The following is a 19,646-nucleotide window of genomic DNA, read 5'->3' as shown; positions in this document are numbered from 1 at the left end:
TATATGTAGTGACCAATATATCATTTAAAAGGTATTATTTTGTACTTTATGACGGAGACCGTACTTCAAAATCTTCAAAAATGGATTTATCGGTTTTTGCGAACAAACTCTTCAGATACTCCTACCCATTGGCGGATCCAGGCCAGCAGCTAGAGGACCTTACCGGGCGCATGCCCCCTCCCCCTTTCTATTTTGTTGAAACAGAAGAAATGAAGAGTTTGTTCGCAAAAACCGATAAGTCCATATTTGCCAAATGGAGATATTTGCGATTAAAGGTCAAGGAAAATAAAAAGAAAATTTTTGCCTCTTTTGACCATAACTTCAAAAATGTACCTTTATATATAGTGACCAATATATCATTTAAAAGGTATTATTTTGTACTTTATGACAGAGACCGTACTTCAAAATCTTCAAAAAAGGACTTATCGGTTTTTGCGAACAAACTCTTCAAATAATGATTTATTAGTTTGTGTATTTGTATTGTACAAAAAGTATTTTTTGTTTTGTGTTTTCTGTAATAATTGATATGAGTAATTGGATTTGGGGAATTGACGTTAAGTTCAGTTAAAAATGAATGCAAACACAGTTATTTGAGTATCAAGGTGTTAATGGTTACTGAGTTTTTTTTTTTCTAAACAGATGATATGCATAATATATTTATTGAATTTTTATATTGCATTGAATCAATTATAGGGAAATGTGGTGTATTTGTTATTGTTAAAATGTTTATATAATGTCTGTTGTTTGATGTAATTTATACGTTTTTCATGTGATGCATTATAATTTAGCCTTCGGACTACTACTTTGCATGTTTGTTCCAATAAACCATTATCAATCAATCAAAAAAGATAGGGGAGGGGTGCGTGCCCCCCCCCCCCCCCTTGATTTTGTAAACGCGCCCCCTCTTTACGGACATCTGGATCCGCCCCTGCTTAAACATGGCTAAACTGTATAAACTGCAAATCATATGGATTAAAACGTATTCAAATAATGTGGTTGAGTATTCGATTTATTTTTGCGTAAGTATCGAATTACATTAATGATTGATACTAAATACTGTTGACAACAGCTTACTGTGTTAACAGCTCCAGATTGGGGATTCCCGTAAATGTGGGGCTTGACCAGAGTTCTGTCGGCTGTGGGCTTGACAAGTAAAACACAATTGCGCCATCTAGCGGTAGGTCATAGACCGTCTTTTGTCAACAAAATGAACCCTGCCCATATCGGCATACAAGGCACGGCACATAGGAGGCTACGACCATCATTTAGTTTTCCTCTAGAGTGTCTTTCGGCGTATCTAATGGACTAACCAAATGGTCAGGAAAGGTGAATATCGTATATAATGCAAGATGCATCACACATTTTAGATGTTTGACTTTTACTTAGCTGAAAGGAAGGTCAACTACCAATAATGTCGGAACTAACATTCCTCGAATTCCATAGTCCCACCCGTAGATGTGCGTATTATTATGCTGTCAATGAGCAGCCGGGAATTTCGACACACAAATGAAAGTAGTCTACTGAGTACTGTATGCTGTTGTCGTTAGCAGGACGTATTTGTTAGAATATTACCCAGGCAAGTAATTAACTGGCTGCAAATGGATATATTTGACGTCCGCATGATTTGTTTTTCTATGTTGATTTAGGATAGAATGATGATTCTCATGTTCTGAATTAAAATGGAAGGCTGCCTGCTGTGCTGTTACCTAGAGATCTTGTTAGTTAATTTAGTGGTAGCTCATGCATGCATCGTCATGATCACCAATTGTCAATTAGGAATTAGCGTTGCCTACTGTAATTTTGATATGAAGAAGATGAGTGACACTGACAATGAATTCTTGGACTTGGCTAGACTAAGCAAGTACGTGCCAGGTGTCTAGCTAGTGTACTTTTCTAGTTCATAGTCTGTTTTTAGGTAAGGTCAGAGATCTTACTCTTTGTTTTTGACTTTAGCAGCTAGCAGTAGCAGCGGTCTACTCTAATTCTAACAATAGAACCTATGTGTGCGCAGTACCAGTACAGTACAGCCTGTAGTACAGCACAGCAGGTAGTTTAGCTGTAATAGCCTGACCGGATGCCGTGCAAAGCTTGTCGCGACTCTGTACAGCTGCGACAGGGCTGTGCATATAAGCCAGGTTGCCTAGTCATGTTCATGCAACAATTGTGCACTGCACTGCAAGAATGATCAATTGTTGGCCCCTGGATAAGTGAAGATTGCAAGTAAATTTACAAAATTGTGTCATTATTCTGGTTTTTGAATATTAAAAATCTCATTTCTATCAGAGCTTTGTGTAGGCTGCTATCATTACAATCACAAGTGCTAATGCATGCACATATAAATGCAAAGAGTTCTAATCATATTGCATGCATGGAAAAGTACAGGATTCTCAGATTCTGGGACACAGTAGAAAGCTTGTCTTTTTCCTTCTGAACTCCCAGAAAGCTGAAGCCAGTACCAGTAGAGCAATAAACTCTGCATAAGATGCTGACTTTAAAGGGATAGTACAGTATTGGTGGAGATGAGTATTGGGCTTCTATTTAAAGTTTTTGCAAGATATTAAGAAAATACTTATGAAATAGTACAGAGCATACCATTTTAAGAGGAATTCAAAGTTTATTTGATGAAAATCGGGTTTGGAATGACTGAAACATCCAAAAACAAAGTAAAACAAAGCGATCGTAATAAAATGTGGGTCCCACACTTACTAGAATCGCTCTGTTTTGGATATCTCAGCCATTTCAAAACCAATTTTCATCAAATAAATGTTGAATTCCTCATGGAATCACATGCTCTTTCATATTTTGTAAGAGGTTTCTCATTATCTCACCTAAAAATATAGAAACCCAAAATTAGGTCTCAACCAAAACTATACGATCCCTTTAAGTGCATAAGTATACTGTGCGTACCACTTACACTAGATCTCCATGTGCTGTGAATGCCCCTTGAACAATGAAGCTGTCTAGATATGATGCTAGAAGTAAAGTTGTAGTTATTTTTATTTTGTTCCATAGTCCTGTTCTACCAAAGAGTGAGTTAATCTTTCATTCTTCCTTCTTTTTCTCCTTTCTTGTATTAAACAAAGGTGACTCCTTTTACAAAGAAGTCCTAGGGACTGACAGTTTTCTTTGGTTGTCAACATTTTGTATTGCCACACAAGCTAAATGCATGTAACGGTACATCATAGGCCAGTACCTTCATAGTTCTTTGGTACAAGCAAATGCTACTATAATCAGTTATCCAAGGATCATTCACAGCTTGAATTACAGCACACATTAGATCTTTATAGATGCACAATTGATATAAAGAAACACTTGTGTGGCTGATACAGTGCCAATAGACAATTAAAAGCACTCGGAAGGGAAGAGTTTCTTCATTCGCAAAGCCCACCGTGGTGGCCAGACTAATTCATGAATTATTTGTGAGCAGCTAAATTTGATTTAAGTAGATGTACAGACTGCATTCTATTTCATGTTTAATTTCTAAGCCTGAAATAGACTTTGGTTTTACAAAACCTCGCTAGCAGAATGAAAGCTAAACCATGAATGAGTCTAAATTGGGTTAAAACTTTGGTCTACAGTAGAATATGGGCCATTGTTTCTGTAAGCTACAGCTGGAAATTTTATGTGTGATCATCGCTGTTGACACCACTTTTCCACATATATATGTGGTTTTTCAAAATCTCCAACAGGGCAGGTTCATGCTGGGCAGCTGTCACACCACACAGGAGCAGGATTGGTTGGTGCAGAGGAGGACGAGGAGATAGCAGAGAACCTCCCAGTCCAGGGAAGTATGGATCCTCGAGATGGGGGCCCAAGACAACTATCCCACGACACCCAACCATACCACCACAGTGACGAGAGCTTGCTCCGCAGAAGTTATGGAGGATTCGGGGTCAGCATGCACCCACAGGGCTTCCCAATCAGCTACCGGACCAACGAAGAGGTGGCCCCGCGGGAGGACCCACGTAACTCGATGCACCGGCCGTACGAGCAACGGGAGATGATGAACATCCACCAGCCTGTGGACACGATGAGATGGACACGGGAGGAGGAGCAAGGGTACGAGGAGAGCACAAAGCAGCTAGCTGTTGCGCAGATGATGGCAGAGATGCACCAGGGAAACATGCTGCAGCCGCGTGGGAGCAACCTGATGATGATGGCCAGCCAGATGGGTCAGGGGCGATACCACCCAGAATTTCTGCAGACTGGGGGAAGGATGCTCTTTGGTGCCCCACCTCCACGGGTTAGCTCAGAGGAGAGGTTCCCGTACCAGGCTGAGATGATGAGACAAAATCCAGCAATGATGTTTGGCATGGGTGGACCTCCCATAGAGAAAGGTAGGTTCGAAGAACTCTTCCAGCAGCAGAGGGGAATGATGTTTGATATGGCTGCAAGAAGCGTTGACATGGCCAGAGGGAGTGTTGGGGAGTCCCGGATGCAAGATTTTTATCTGAGCAGAGGTAGTGTGGTTGATCCCGGTATCCGAGAGGGAGTGCACACAAGGAACCATGCAGAGTTTAGTCATCCACGAGTGGGAATGATGATGGGTATGGGACAAGAAACTTGGAGAGCATCAGCAGAGAGTGCTAATCATGGTACTCCTGAAGAACTTGCACATGATGTCGCGCTGGAAGTGGTCCATAGGGACCATCCCAAGGTTGAGGAACATGTCATTGAACATAGTACAGATCACTATATTGAGGGTCCAAGCTTGCCACCAACAGAGGAACATACAAGTTCCGACAGTACTCGCAGCTTAAGCATTATTCAGCCTAATCACAACCAGGCTCCAGAAACTGTTGTTCCGGAAAGGGTGGTCGTGCAAAGAGTTCCTGAGGAAGTCGCCAGTGTCGCCAACCCTGTGCCCATCCCATCTGTAAGTAGCCTTGGAGTGAGGGACAGAGTAGCGGAGATGGTGCTGGAGATGGAGAGGCGAGACAGAGAGAAGATGCAGGAGTTGAGTGCATCTGATGACAGCAGTAGTTCAGAACAGTCAGATTCAGAATCAGATGCTGAAGAAACGGAGGGTGTTGATAAGTCCAAGCACAGTAGTATTCCAGCCCAAGTACCACCCATTCAGATGGACGAATCAAGACAGATCGTGCATCCCGTCGTGAATGAACCCAAAATAGAGCAAGATGGATACTCCCAGGAGAGTGGCAGTGAAAGTGACGATTCTTCTAACGCTGGTGACAATGAACTAGATAAAAACCCATCTTCTGTCAGTTCTAGATATGAAGCTGATTCACCGGCAGCGTCTCCTCCACATAGCCAGGCTGCCTCGACCGCAAACCACACTGTGTCCCATGTACATCCAAGATTGCCACTTAAGAAGGAGCACAGACACATTGTGACTGAAGAACTGCAAGCATCGGAGTCCTCTTCCTCCTCCTCATCCGAAGAAGAAGAAGATGATGAGAAGGAGGAAGACAAAGAGGTACCCCCTGCACCCCCAGTACCGCTGAAGAGAAGGGTGACGCGGAAACTCGGCCGGCGAAAAGCCCCCAACCCAAGACCAAAGAGCCCCAACAGCAGTGACGATTCCATCCACATCCAAGACATCAAGTCAGTCCGCATGCCGATGTGGCGCTGGATAGGTCCCAAGCAGACCAGGAGCACCCGCGTCACCAGGCAGAGTGTACGAAAGGGCAAGCTCACCATCAGATTGGTCAAGAGGAAAGCAGCCTCAAAGCCCCGGGGTAGGAGGCGCAAGGCGCCAGCTTCCAGTGTTCCCGTTACCACCGAGTCTGTTCCGACTGCGGTGCCGTGTGCACATCCGACGTCCAAGCGGAGAGGAAAAGTCTTCCAGAGAGTGGTGATGGAGGACATGGTGATGATGGATGGACAGATCATGACTGTTGCCAAGCGAGGGCGCCCCAGGAAAATCAAACCGGAGGAGCAGGGTCCTCCGAAGAAGGTATAATTTGTCTGTGTGTCTTCGTACACCGACTTATGTGTATCCAAGAATATACATCAAAGGTGGTTACATGCTTACAGGGAATGTCTTTATATTTTGAAACTACATGTGGGCCCATGGAACTGCAGATCCATATTTTCTAACTGCATTTTAAACGATGTATGTTCCGATGTGCGCATAGTGTACAAAGTCTATGGTCTCCTCTGAAATTTAGTGCATCTAATGTAGGTAAATCAAAGTGTGCTTAATAAATGATGTGCTAAAATCAATGTATCAGGGCACCATTTCATGAAATTTGTCAGCCCTGACAAGTTGTCATTTTCTGACACTTCCGTAAAATCCGTAAAATTGGCTGAGAAGCTCTGCTGTCTGACTGGTTACCATGATGACTGTCAAAAACTGACAAATAAGTCAGGGCTGACAACTTTCATGAAATGGTGCCCTGGTCAGTGTTCATAATTTGTGAAAGTATGGGGTGGGGGATACTGTATACGCTATAATTTTCGCGTACATCTCAAATTTTCGCGAATTGCCGCTGTCACACATTTTCGCGAGTGGTCAAATTCGCGATTGGGGGACCAGAGAAAATATGAAGTGGCAAAGAAAGTGTGAATTTTCAACTTACTAGCAAATAAGAATGATACTAGTTATACACTGCATAAAAAAAAACTTACCAAACTCTGCTAACTAGTATCAAAGTTAGAATTCAACATTTTTGAAGTGGTTAAGTCCATCGCTCTAGATTTCTGATGAGTGGTCCCCTTGCGATAATGGATTAGCTCTCTACAGTATTTGTAAGTAGACGTGGACGTGCTATATGTACGTAAACAAGCTTAGCCAGTACAGCAATTCTAGTATATGGTCTGTTCGGTAAGCCATGACATGGTACAGTTTACTACTAGTACTGAAATTTTCGTAACATCAAGGCAAGGGATTCATTTTGGAAGGTAATATTTTCGTGTGTTGTTAAATTCGCGAATAGCTCCCGACTCGCGAAATTCGCGAAAATAAAACCCCCGCGAAATATATAGCGTATACAGTAAATGAAAAAGGAGAGAAAACAATTACTGATGGTAAATGCCAGAAAGTTGTTATTGGTGACACTATTCCTGTGAAGTTTACAGCCACAATTCTTTGGATCAAAGAGAGATAATGGTCCATGGCTGCTGTTTGACAAGCAAATTGTTTCACTTGGCACTTTGCTGGCTATCCTTGGTTGCTGTTTTTAAGTGTGACTTAATACTTCAACGTGGCAGATCCATCATTAATCTGTTGAAAATGAGCGTTGAGTATACTCGGTTAGATGTCTGTGGCAAAGGCGTGTTGTAGCAAAATCAGCCCGTCCTCAAAGGGTTAAGAAAATATTCACCAAGTGTGAGACACTCTGGCTTTTGCTCATCATGATGCAAAACTTTTTCCCCTCTTCCCTGTCTCAGGTTGGTAGACCAAAGAAAGTCAAAGTAGAACAAGGCCCACCGAAAAAGGTAAGTACACATGTGAAACCATTGTTACCGATTCCTTGCAATACTGTAAGCTGTTATTTTCACGTACAGATATTTTCAGGAATGGGGAGGTCACAGACATTTTTGCGAGATGTTGTTTTCGTGAATTGACACTGAGGCTTATTGTGAATACGCTAGTGCCCTACCGCATGGCGATTTTTTCGTGTGTTGTTAAATTCACGGCTCTACTGTGAATTGCGAAATTTGTGAAAATTAAACCCTCGCGAAAATAACACATTCACTAATTCTTTCAAGTCATTTGTTTGTTAGTCTGTTGTTTTAGTTACTAAAACAAAATGGGAATTCATACACTGTATGTGTCACAAGTGCCACGTATATACTATCTGCATTGGTATCATTCAGAAAACATTTATGATTCAGCAAATTTTGGTGCAACAGCAAATTATGATATGAGGTAGATTGTAATGAATTGGCAACACTTGTAAACAGTTCAATGATCTGTCAGATTCTGTATTATGCCAAAATATATTCAATAGTGGGTCTTTTTTTAATGAATCAGGACGTCTTTGAGCATCAATTCTGTGAGTGGTCAAACATCTGATTGTAAAGTACAGTACTAAATGGAGATATGCATGCACTTCACATTCCTGGCGAGATCAGAGTTAATATTTTTGCGTGTAAAATTATGGACATATACAGCATAAGTGACAAAGACGAAATTAGAAAAGTGAATGCAGAAGATATTTTAGTGGCAGGGTTTTAAACGAGGCAAGTCTGTGATGTACACTCTGGCAAGCAAAGTTATTTCCAGTGAAAGAGAGATAGAGATTGGTCAGTCCACGGGGTTGGGTCATCTTTTGTGACATGTACTAGAACTAAAAATCAAGACCTCATTAACCCGTTGAGGACGGACTGATTTTGCTACAACACGCATTTCCCATAGACACTTGCCCGAGTATACTCGTGACTTGTCCTCAACGGGTTAAAACCCAGCAAATATCTGCTGGTAATGACTTCAGAAAAAAAAACAGTATCATACCAAGTTGTACGTACAATTTGCTGCTCAGGCATTATGGGTACTGCAATGTCAGACCAGAGAATTTATTGCCAATGCATAAATGTGTTGTCCATGTAACAGAGGTAAGAAAATTAATTTGTGGAGCAGCAAATCCATGAAAGATTTCTCATTCAGACATGAATCACCATAGCAGGGGGCAAAGTTCATATTGCCTCAGCAAAAACTGATCTTCATTGTGAAATTTATGACAAAGTTGATACCTCTGTTACATGGACTTCATGCAATTTGTAGACCCAACCCAATGGATTAACCCAAACAGAGAGAGAAAGAGAGAGAGAGAGAGAGATTACCAAAATGATCAAACTTATATGACTTTGTTGAATGCCATGCACAATAATGTTCAGATAAATGAAAAATAAAAAATAAACACTCCAGATAACCAAATGATTCAAAATTTGTGCAGTCACCATCAAGATATCAGTGAACAGATATCACCATGCATGGTAAACAATACATTTTCAAAGTTGTTTAGTTTTTTTTTTTTTATTGCAACTGATTGAGAAATGTTTACATGTATACATCAACATAGATTTATTTTTATACCACTGCCTGTGGTAAACTTCAGTATGGTACATTTTGTAGGCTTGTTCACTCATTTGTCATAGACTGCTAATGTATTCTTACACAATGCAAAATTGTTCACTCATTTGTCATAGACTGCTAATGTATTCTTTCACAATGCTTTCATGGACAGCAGAATCACACATGGATCTGTAGGGCAAAAAACAACAACAAAAAAACAGGAGTTAACATTTCGTCATTGCAGCTGCATTTTGATAGTGGAAAAACAATTTTATTCTTTGTTTGTTTTCTCATGGTTTTACAGAGAGGCAGACCTAGGAAAATACAAGCTGATGGGGAACCACCCAAAAAGGTAAACAGTCTGAAAGGAAATGAAGGAACTTACTTGATACTGTATGGTGATGCTAGACGATGTTGCTCACAGTAAAAATAATTCTCTATTTCAAATCATGTAATTGTATTTTTCAATAAAAGAAAAAAAAATCATGAAGCATTTTTGTTGTTGTTGTTTTCGTATGTTTTGGTTCATTAGTGCCTAATGGCACATGTACTTCTTATGGTATATTTTAAGTTGCAAAGACTCCCTCTGTTTCAAAATGCAATGCAATTTTTCCATCATCACCAGCACCGGAGATTACTCGAGGGCTTCACACTAAACTCATTTCCCCTATAGACTGGTCCTGTACTGTTTTTTTCAACTGCCTGCGACAATGTTATTTTTGTTATTTTACATGTCTTCTCGGACCAGTAAATTTAGGGTCCCTGAAGAGTTGCTGGTCCCATGGTGATTTTTACCAGACTGGGACCGTCGGACCAGTGGCAGTGCCCAGCGTTGGATTACTCATTCAGTGTTACTACTTCAGTGCTGTAGAATGATTCTTCTGGGATGTCTTCAGTCACGGTGCCCTTTTTCCTCCCTCTCCGCTTTTTTTCCAGAAGCCAAAGTGAAGCCCTCTCCTGCAGTGTTATGATGTCACAAAGAGAGTGTTCAGCTATTCTTCTTTATTCAAAGAAAATGCAAAGAAACCAACAGCATGGGTCATTTTAAGTGTCACTTGCATACATTATCTGTAAAGTAGGGAATATATAAACTGGGAATGGAAAATTTGACGTATCATTGCCCTGAAGGCTTCACTGAGTACCAACTATTTAAAGTCTTAGCGTAAAGGAAGATGCAAGTTGACGGGAGGGAAGGAGTTACATACGCTGTATGTGTCAGATTCTTGGTTGGATTAAATTCCAGCCACCGTAGGTGTGATATTCCATTGACTTTGATGACATATCAGTTAGGATTCTTCATGAGATGAGTGGAAAGCTGTGCTCTTCTACTCTTCTACCCTCTGTGTGCTACCTTCATTTCATCTCCATAGGTTTCTGTGTGAAATTTATGCACATTTGACCCATTGGCTCGAAAAGGGTTAACAACAAATTGAAGCTGGACCTCAAAAGCACATCCATATACAAAGTTTGCAATTGCCACCTTGAAAGATTTAAGTAGTCTTAGTGATGTACGCTGTATGTTGTTATCGCTCGCTTGTGGTGGTTTCATTTTTGTGATTGTCCTTGAATTTGCAGATGAGGAAACCAAGAGAAAAGCGGGCCCGGAAAGCTCCCTTGCAGAGGAATATCAAGCTGATTAGGTAGGTTGTGCGAATGATCTTCAGCATAATGTAGATGTAGTTGCTCACAGACACTTGCAAGCAAACTCATGCACCCAGATCAAGAGATGATAATCTGTAAAGTGAAATGTTATTGTTATTTGAATGTTAAAGTGTTAACACAAGAATGGGGTCAAGTGACAATTAGAATCAATTTAGCCCATTCCTTACTGGAACCTGGTATACCAGGTTCCCAAAATGTAGGCAAGAATACCAGCATTCATGGCCTATTCATTTTTATTTGTGTTATGCTTCCCATAAAAATGGCTTTGAGAGAAATATTAGCGTGTCTTCTAACGAGATCACTTTCCTTTCAGTATGAAAACTGCATTTGTCGCGATTGTAATTGCATTTTCCAATGTAGTATGCGCATATTTTGCTATAAACCTCATATATGAAGACATACAGAGTACTTAGCAATCAAGGCTGAGCTCTGTAGATTTTCACGGTTTCACTGACCCCATTACGGTGTCTCTTCTTTGGAGAACAAAAGAGTTCCAAACACATCAGTGCATTTTCTATTCATACCACGCACCCGATCGATATTTTTTATAAAATGGGTTCAAGAATGTAGCCAATAGGAAGCGCTGAAATGAGACACACCTCCTTCCTTTACTTCAGTACAATTGCACTGCCTGTAATCCTATGGTAGATTGCCGATCAGTGTGCGCGCGGCGGCTCCTTTGATGAATTGCATGCATACGCGCTGTCAATCCTGTAAAGAACTTCTAGTTCGGGCTGCCGGCCGGCCGGCCTGTCTTCCATTGTGCATAACGTGTAGCGTACGTACGTATACTCTACTATACGTACACTTTGTACAGTACAGTAGACCAAGCATTATGGGACCGGACGCGTACATGAAATCCAACGATTTAGCAAGTTAATTCTCACGCCGTTTTCAGAGTATGTTGTCTAGTAGGCCTGTATGAGGAGTCTATATCAAGTCTTTAAGGTAAAGGGTGCATATTCTATGTAAAATAAGTAAGTTTTCATGCGGGAACTTAAGTGTCCGGAAACCCAACCCCCCATTATACTTATACTGTATGTGCGGGACTTCCGCGAGTGCGACGTGCGTAAATGTTTGGGACGAACATCTTCGGACGTCTTGACCCACAAAGGTACGTGAAAAACGCTGAAAAATGATGTTAGTTTTCGAATTTTCGACCCATTTTATAAAACAAATGATGCACAGGATTATTTCGTGGCATTAGTGGAGGCGTAGCTCACTCTCGGGTATTTACAATGTAGTGCAACATGCACTCGGCTTCGCCTTGTGCATGTTTCACAATTGTAATAATACCCTCGAGTGCACCACGCCTACACTAACACACTCTATCCTGTGCATCATTTGTATAACATTGTTCGATGGCACATGTAGTTGACCGAGGAAAGGGGGTACATGTATAATGTATCGCTTGACTGCTTTCGCACAGGCAGATTACCAACCTGTCCATTCTCTGTCGACGAGCAAAAAGAATCTTGTTTGGAGGCGTTGAAGGCGCTCAGAGAATGGCAGGAGGAACGGGTTAAGAATGGTATCATTCAGAAACTGGCAAAAGAGGAAAATCAAACTGAAGATTATTCACATCTCAGAAAATAAAATTAGGAACCAGGAAGATACAGATTATGGCCTACTTTGCTTATTATGTTGTTCCTCTCATAAAGAGAAATGCAGTGTTGGACAGCATCCATTTCTCTCTGCCACAAATTAATGCTTGATCAGGTTGAATTGATGTGGGTAGCATCCTCAGTTTGGCACCCACCCTTCTTCCAGAGAGCTTTAACTTATCATTTCACCTCCCCTGTTATTCGAGAGCTTTAGATTTTCGTGACCTGGACATTCAGAGGATAAAATCCTTTTCTGTGTATGCACAAAATTGCTTATCGAAATCGATCTCGCATCATCTAAGTTTCCACTAGGCGTTTTGGGCCATTTCTGTGTCTGCTCAATTCACTACCCAGAGAGCTTCTTGATGCAATGATCATATGGGGATGCCATTTTACTTTTCACAGTTTGCATCTTTGCGTAAACTAAAAATACTTTGCAACACGACGCAATGAGAGAGGAAAACGCAATAGTTGTCTAAACGTCTTCACCGCAAATCTAAAGTTCCCTATTTAAACCCAGATCTCCTAGGTAGCCTTTTGTACACTTTAGTTGAAGAGGGGACAGGGTGGATGGAACATTTTGAAAAGAAGGGTGTCTGAATATGTAGGGCAGGAATCAAACATTTGCTCATTTTACACTGCACCATCGTGTGTCCATTTTGCCATTTTCTTCCACTGTACAACATTCCTACCTGTGGCTCTACATTCTCATTTGTTTGATGTCTGTTTTGATATCCATTCTGGACTTCTTTGTGTTTTTATAACTTTAGGTGCATTCCCCCTCTCTGTCTGTCTTCATCCATTTTTTTTTTCTTTCTTTCTGGTTTCTCAGTTTCTCTAACTCTCTCTTTTGACCGTGAGGTTTGCGCCCATAACGAAGCAACTCTTCTGAAGCTCCGTTAAACAGTTGTTGTACCTTCAACTATTAGACTTTTAACCAAGCTTTTATTCAATGCACTTATTTGACCAGCTGATAATCCCTCTTTTTCCCCCACCTTTTTCTTTGTTGTTTTCATGTCGGTCTTGCAAAGTAGTGTGGAAGCAGACAAGGAGGAGACAATCGAGAAGCCCACAAAGGAAGGACTGCCATCACACAATGGACCCGGTGGGAAGGACTTTGGCTGCCCCTTCTGCGGTAAGGAGTTCCGCTGCGGCTTCCGCCTCAACAAACACATGCAGACGCACATCCCACAGGACGGCTCTGAGGAGAAGGACAAGGGTACCATCAAGATGCAGCTGGCGCTCACCCCGGACCGTGAGAAGCGGATGGTGCGCTTCGACCAGTGCAGCTTCTGCAAGCAGCTCTTCATGGACCTCAAGGCTCATGTGCGGCGGGTGCACAACGAAGCGGAGGAGCACCTGTGCAGCATCTGCGGCCACGTCCTGCGCAACAAGGAGAGCCTCGTGGCCCACGAGAAGCGGCACAAGGTGGTGGCTGCGGGCAAGAAGGAGTTTGTATGCAAGATCTGCGGCGCCGACTTCTTCTTCCAGACGGGGCTCAACCAGCACTCGAAGCGGCACCTCGTGGAGCGGGCCTGCATCTGTGAGATCTGCGGCAAGGCCTTCAAGACCACCAAAGACCTGGAGAAGCACAAGCTGGTGCACACCAAGCCACACTCATGCCCAGTCTGCAAGAGGCGCTTCGGCCAAAAGTCCAACATGAAGGCCCACATGCGCCAGCACTCGGGCGACAAACCCTTCAAGTGCGACCTCTGCAGTGCGGCGTTCACGCACAACGTCAGCCTGAAGACACACAAGAAGAACACGCACGGCATCGACTGGTGGAAAGAGCACGGCAAAGTGGAGGAGCGCACACAGAAGGTAGAGAAGCTTGCCATCATGAATGCCTGCCTGGACTACTTCGGCAATACGACTGGCGGCAATAAGTGGGAAGGGAGTGGCCCGCCCCCGCCCCCTCTTCCCCCAAGTTCCAACCCCAACCCCAATCCCCTCCACCCTCTCAACCCCGCTAATCCGCTGAATTCCATCAACTCCATGAGTCAGTTCACGCCGCTCAACCACAGCGTCATGGCGCACAACCCCGTCAACCACCATGACCAGCCACTTCACCAGTTCAACCCGGTGAACACCCTCACCTCCCTGCACCCGTCACACCGGCCTCACACCCTCGAAGACATCAAACCCATTATTTAGGTGGAGTCAGCCCTCCTCTGCATCCCATTGTGGAATACTCTTCGTGGGTCTGCAATAAACAAGCATACAAGCCACCATGTACAGTTAAATCATTACTACGATTGTCCACCAAGTTTTGTTTTGTTTTTATACTTTTACAATAAGAGTGCAACACTTACCCCAGTACAACCTCCGTCTGCCCAGCTGACGTTACCATTCCAAATGTGTATGAATGCAAAAGTTGAGTGGTGACTATTAAAATGACCTGGATGTTAATTTGTGTAGATATGAGATGTAAGCAAGAACAAGATGACTTCTTGCGTAGAACATCTCATGGTAATTACTGACGTTTTTCATATTTTGGTTTAATATGTTATGGTGTTTTTCATGGTAGGGAGCCACTCACACTTGTCCGAGAAAGGCGGCAATATTTTCAAAAAAGTTTTTCTTTTTTTTGAACCAATGTGTTCAGCATGCCCAAGCGTGCATGTTTTAGAAATCAAATTTATTTTCAGAAGTGAGTTTGTATTGTTTTGTTCTTTTCCAATATATTTAATACACGTATACAAGAATGAATGCTTGGCAGCATCGGCTGATTGTAGACGCATGTCAACTCATGACACCCACTGGCCCACGGAGATCAGAATTTAGTTGTTTCTATTGAGGGGTTCTTGTTTTTGTTGTACTCGCGTGCTCCGAATGTAACCGGGAACAGGATGAGTGCTTAACAGAGGCTTTAAAAGTGTTTTCCTTTTTTTTTTCTGATCCACGCGTGAAGTGGAATGAGATCAAAACTCAAATCTTGCAAGGGCCGTCACTGATTTGCTCCAAGCCAACATGAAGAGGATCTCTCCGAATTCACAATGTCTTGACATAAGAAGGGTTGACAGTTCTATACCCAACACCCTTGAGCAAGGCAACCTTAATAGTGGCATAGTGGATAAAACTCCCGACTCTCAATCGAAGGAATCCAGTTTGATTCCCACCCAGTGCTTGTGTCCTCGGACAAGATGCTTTTTACCCACCATGTCCCTCTCGACCCAGGTGTATAAATGGGTACCTGGCAACACTGGGGTAGGATCCTAATGATAATGGCAGGGCCCTGCAGTAGAGCAGTTGCAACACTGAAGAAGCTACCCTGGATAGATAAGACCTTATTATTATTATAATCATATTATTATGATACAACTCTGCACTTGTCCAACTGTAGACATCATTGACTAATATATGATTGCAATGTTTTGGCCATTAAAATAAAAGGCACACACACACACACAAATAAAAGCAAATCTAGAGATCAAAATGATTTGATGTGAATCGACTCCACTCAGCTTGTATCAAAACTTCGTTATGAAATCTTGGGGTAGTTTGCTCCTCCTTTACAAAGTTTTTGGGATGCTGTAAAAGCACTCCATCTTTGGCAAGGATTTTTAGGTGGGATTGCAGAAGGTACATGTAGCTTGGTGGCCTGTTCAAATTACATGCAGTTTGCAAATACATTGTAGTACATGTACTGCTTCAAGTTGTCATTTAAGACAAGATGTCAGACAATTTGCAGTGAAATCTTCTTTGCCACCGATTTGACACGAGATTTGCATCCAAACTTGCAAGCCAGAGGATAGACAGTGCTAGCTTTGAAGTTGACTGAAGATACGTCAGATTTTGTCTGTATTTGTTTCTTTGTTTGTTTGATTTTACTGTCAAACTTAAAGCACAACTCATACAGACAGGAAATAGTCTGCCGAAGAAATCATTTGGCCAGACTTCAGTAATGGTTGAATTTACATTCTGTGATATAAAAGCGTGTTACAAAATCTTGATACAGACAATAGCTTCTGTATGCAAAGATACAACTGACATTGATTTGTAAACATGGACTTACTTTTTTTTTCTTTTTTTCTTTTTCTTTTTTTTTTTTTTGGGGGGGGGGGGGGTTAATATGATGTGAAAAGGTGATATGTGATTTGTCAGTTCATGTTTATTGCCAGAGCAGGGCTCAAAGTCACTCAATATCCTAACCTTATCTGCACATGTGTTGTGTAGCGTCCTTTTTTTCATCAGATTGAGAAGTAGCAGCGTATCTTTGAATACAAGATTTGCTGTGTGGGCTTTGAATAAGCTACAAATGTAAGTTCTGAGTGGGTTTCAAATTCAAGAGTGTAGTAATAATACCCCTCAAGGAGTTTAGAAGGCAGCAACTGGGCACCGTATCATGAAAGGTGTCAGCCCAGACAAGTTGTCAGTCTCTGACAATTACCATAGTAACAGTCAGTGACCAGAGCTTCTCAGCCAGTCAAAGCAAAGGATTTTACTGAAATTGTCAGAGACTAAACAACTTTCTCATGAAATGGTGCCCAGAACAGAAATCCAGAAGAAATCCAGAAGATTTTCTTCACTGTGCCAAGCATTTTGATATAAAGTGAATTGACTATATATAGTAAGGTTAAAGTTTAAAGGTTAAATGTTAGACTTTTCGAGAGTTAGAGGGAAGTGCAAATAAAAATAGATAACTGAATACAAACTCTATGAGGCTGTTTGTCATGACATTTGAGAAAATTGACATTAACTTTTCTGTTTACAGCAGACAGCTGTAATATGTTTTGTGTTCTGAGATTTTTTTTTTTTTTTTTTTTTGTGTAGTTATGGCCCCAAAAAAGAGTTGGAAGTAAAATATTCTGATTATTCTTGTCGTTTTTCTCCTTGCCTTCACTGAAGAGAGTTATGATTGCACTGTTTACTTTTCAATATCAGAGCGTTCGTCAAAATCAGTGAGCGAGCCTTCTGATAGATTGTTAGTGTACAGAAAGGCTGTTGAGTTGTCTATTTTGCATAACTTGTGTGACAGTACACTTTACTGGAGTCAAAATATGTTTGTGTTCAATGAATTTTTATCACAGAAAAACTCTTCCTTCTACCAAGACAAACAAGCAACTCCTTTTCTTTTTTCCCCCTTGTACAGGGAGCTTGTTCATATTGGTGCATGTAGCTAGAATTCAGTGTTTTGTTTCGTTGTCTGTTATGGTGCTAGTAAAATTTTATTATTGATGTAATATAGGAACACATGTTGACTATTTATATTTCATGTTTTATTAGATTTTCTATTAGACAATTTTGTACATTCAAAAGTAACAAAAAGTTACTCTAAACTCTTGCATGAGCTTTGCATTTATATATAGTCATACAATACTATGTGTTTTTAACTTGATTTTCTTGCATTTGAATTAACATAAAGAGTAGGCAAAGTAGTTATGAAACAATGGGCAATACCGCCTACATCTCAAATACATTTGTGTCACAAACATGTATAAAAATAGAACTGTAATGACATTTGTATACATGCACTTAAGTGATATCACGTATAACTTGCATGAGATAAAGCCATGACTTGCGCAACCTTTTTCCAATTTCACACACTCATCTGTGTCTCTGAGCATGTGTAGTCGTGCATGCAAATGTTGTTTGGAGGATGATAGCCATTTCTTACAACGATGTACATAGAGCTCGTCCAGTATAGGCTGCTGGCTTAGGATTCACATTGGATTATTTCAACCAGTCATGGAATGTCCTTTTTTTCAGTGTTTGTTTTTGTTTTTTGTTTCTGCAGAAACTCATGTTACCTGTCACTGTGACCTATGGAAAGACTCTCTCAATACCAACTGAGCTGTAAAAATTGAGTACCAAAGTGATGATGTCACAATAGCCTGGGTTCAAACCAGGTGTGAACATGGTTAGCAACAATAGTGTTCTAAACTATTCAGTGAGCTTGTGTAGAAACACTCACCATGGCAATGAAAGGCTATGACATTGCACTTTATTACTCTATGATGGTCTTGTAAATGAAGCAAGGATTCAGACATTTCAAAACTTATGCTGTTATTAATATTATCAAGAAAAGAATATTACGTCACCATGCCAGTAAGCTATTTCTAAAATGGTTTATTCTGTAAAACATGACTGTCATTTTTTTTATTATTATTATTTTTTTTTTTTTGTGGGGGGGGGGGGGATTGTAGACTTTTTGTAGACTAAGTCACCCACAGATTTTCATTGTCTGTAAGCCTTTAACAAATATTTCAACTACACTTTCATCACAGCTTCAGTTACTCTCAACTGTGAAACCCCACTAGCATGTATGTAGGACTATCCTGCTTTGATTTTTGTTTGCTTTTAATATTCATACTGGAATTACTGTTCAGCAGTGGAAACAGATACCAAAAGGTAGACATTGTCTATATGTTGTTTGCCAATTTGGCTTATGGGTGCATGCATTGCACACAACAGACTGCCATTCTTAGTTTACTTCTATTTTTCCCCGTCCCTTTCCTCTAAGACAGAAGAAGGTCTACAGTCAGTAGAAGTGAATATATTCAAATTTATAAGTCATTCCATTCTCATGCTTTGGTATTGCAACTGATTGACAAATAATTGTCCTACATCGACTTACGTTGTAATTAAGCACTAAGTTGATCAGTGTCTTAGTAGTACATGTAGCCATGAAAATAGATGACATCTCGACGGAAGGATCTCATCACTTTGGATTATGCTTTGGTATGCTGTTCAATAGAATAATCCATGTCCAGTAGTTTTCTGTGCCACAAAAAATAAGAAAAAAAAAGATCCATCGACCTTCCCACTCTTCCTTACTGTGGATGCCTTGAGTTGAAAATCCACTGAAATGACATCTATCGAACGTCACATTCATTTTTCCTTTGGTCCCAGTGAATTTGAATTTTATGATGCTGACTGGAATACTGCTGTCTGTTTTTCTGTGTATACACTCTTCTTTGTTTAAGCTTATGTCTGTCAAGCAAACCAGTAGATTGGTTTATTTATGTTTTCATTCTTACGTAAAAACAACCCTTGCACACTTATGATATCATTCTCAATTATCCTGATTTCCATTAACCTGTGATGGGCAAAACTCTCTCTTAAGCTTAAATATCTTTAATCAAACCAATTGATGGGTTCATTTAAGTTTTTATTCTCAAAATCAACTCTTGCAAACTTATGATATCATATTAAATTTGCTTGATTTCCCTTAACCCATTGAGGACAGTTTGATTTTGCTACAACATGCATTTCCCATAGACGCTTGCCCGAGTATACTCGGGACTCGTCCTCAGCGGGTTAATCAATGATATGCAAGGTTGCAATACTTCATTATCTTGTAAAAAACCACAACTTCAGTCAAGCTGCTTGTCCTAGGTAACCGAGTGTGTCAAGTTTGACAGTTTTGGCAGCTCATGTTCACAGGGACAAAAATGATG

The 19,646-nt window shown here is 41.0% G+C and overlaps 1 protein-coding gene across 1 annotated transcript; it reads left to right on the top strand.

Annotated features, from left to right (window-relative positions):
- Positions 1 to 1,207: 1,207 nt before the first annotated feature.
- On the top strand, positions 1,208 to 14,708 carry LOC139727873 (uncharacterized). Its single transcript, XM_071638845.1, has 6 exons — positions 1,208 to 1,326; positions 3,690 to 5,917; positions 7,354 to 7,401; positions 9,285 to 9,339; positions 10,572 to 10,620; positions 13,281 to 14,708. Exons 1-6 carry the CDS (start codon positions 1,314 to 1,316, stop codon positions 14,398 to 14,400), a joined length of 3,513 nt encoding a protein of 1,170 aa, XP_071494946.1. The 5' UTR covers positions 1,208 to 1,313; the 3' UTR covers positions 14,401 to 14,708.
- The last annotated feature ends 4,938 nt before the right edge of the window (positions 14,709 to 19,646 follow it).

This window comes from Diadema antillarum, unplaced genomic scaffold (assembly GCF_040938485.1).
Source record: "Diadema antillarum isolate AM-2024a unplaced genomic scaffold, OU_Dant_1.0 seq00000157_RagTag, whole genome shotgun sequence".
Classification (NCBI taxonomy): Eukaryota; Metazoa; Echinodermata; class Echinoidea; order Diadematoida; family Diadematidae; genus Diadema; species Diadema antillarum.
This window is presented reverse-complemented; position numbering and strand designations above follow the sequence as displayed.

What these genes read in the sequence shown, in the direction of transcription:
- LOC139727873 (XM_071638845.1), top strand. An exon ending in AGCAGGGTCCTCCGAAGAAG is followed by an intron (nt 5,918 to 7,353) that starts GTATAATTTGTC and finishes TCCCTGTCTCAG; the next exon opens with GTTGGTAGACCAAAGAAAGT. An exon ending in ACCACCCAAAAAGGTAAACA is followed by an intron (nt 9,340 to 10,571) that starts GTCTGAAAGGAA and finishes GGAAACCAAGAG; the next exon opens with AAAAGCGGGCCCGGAAAGCT.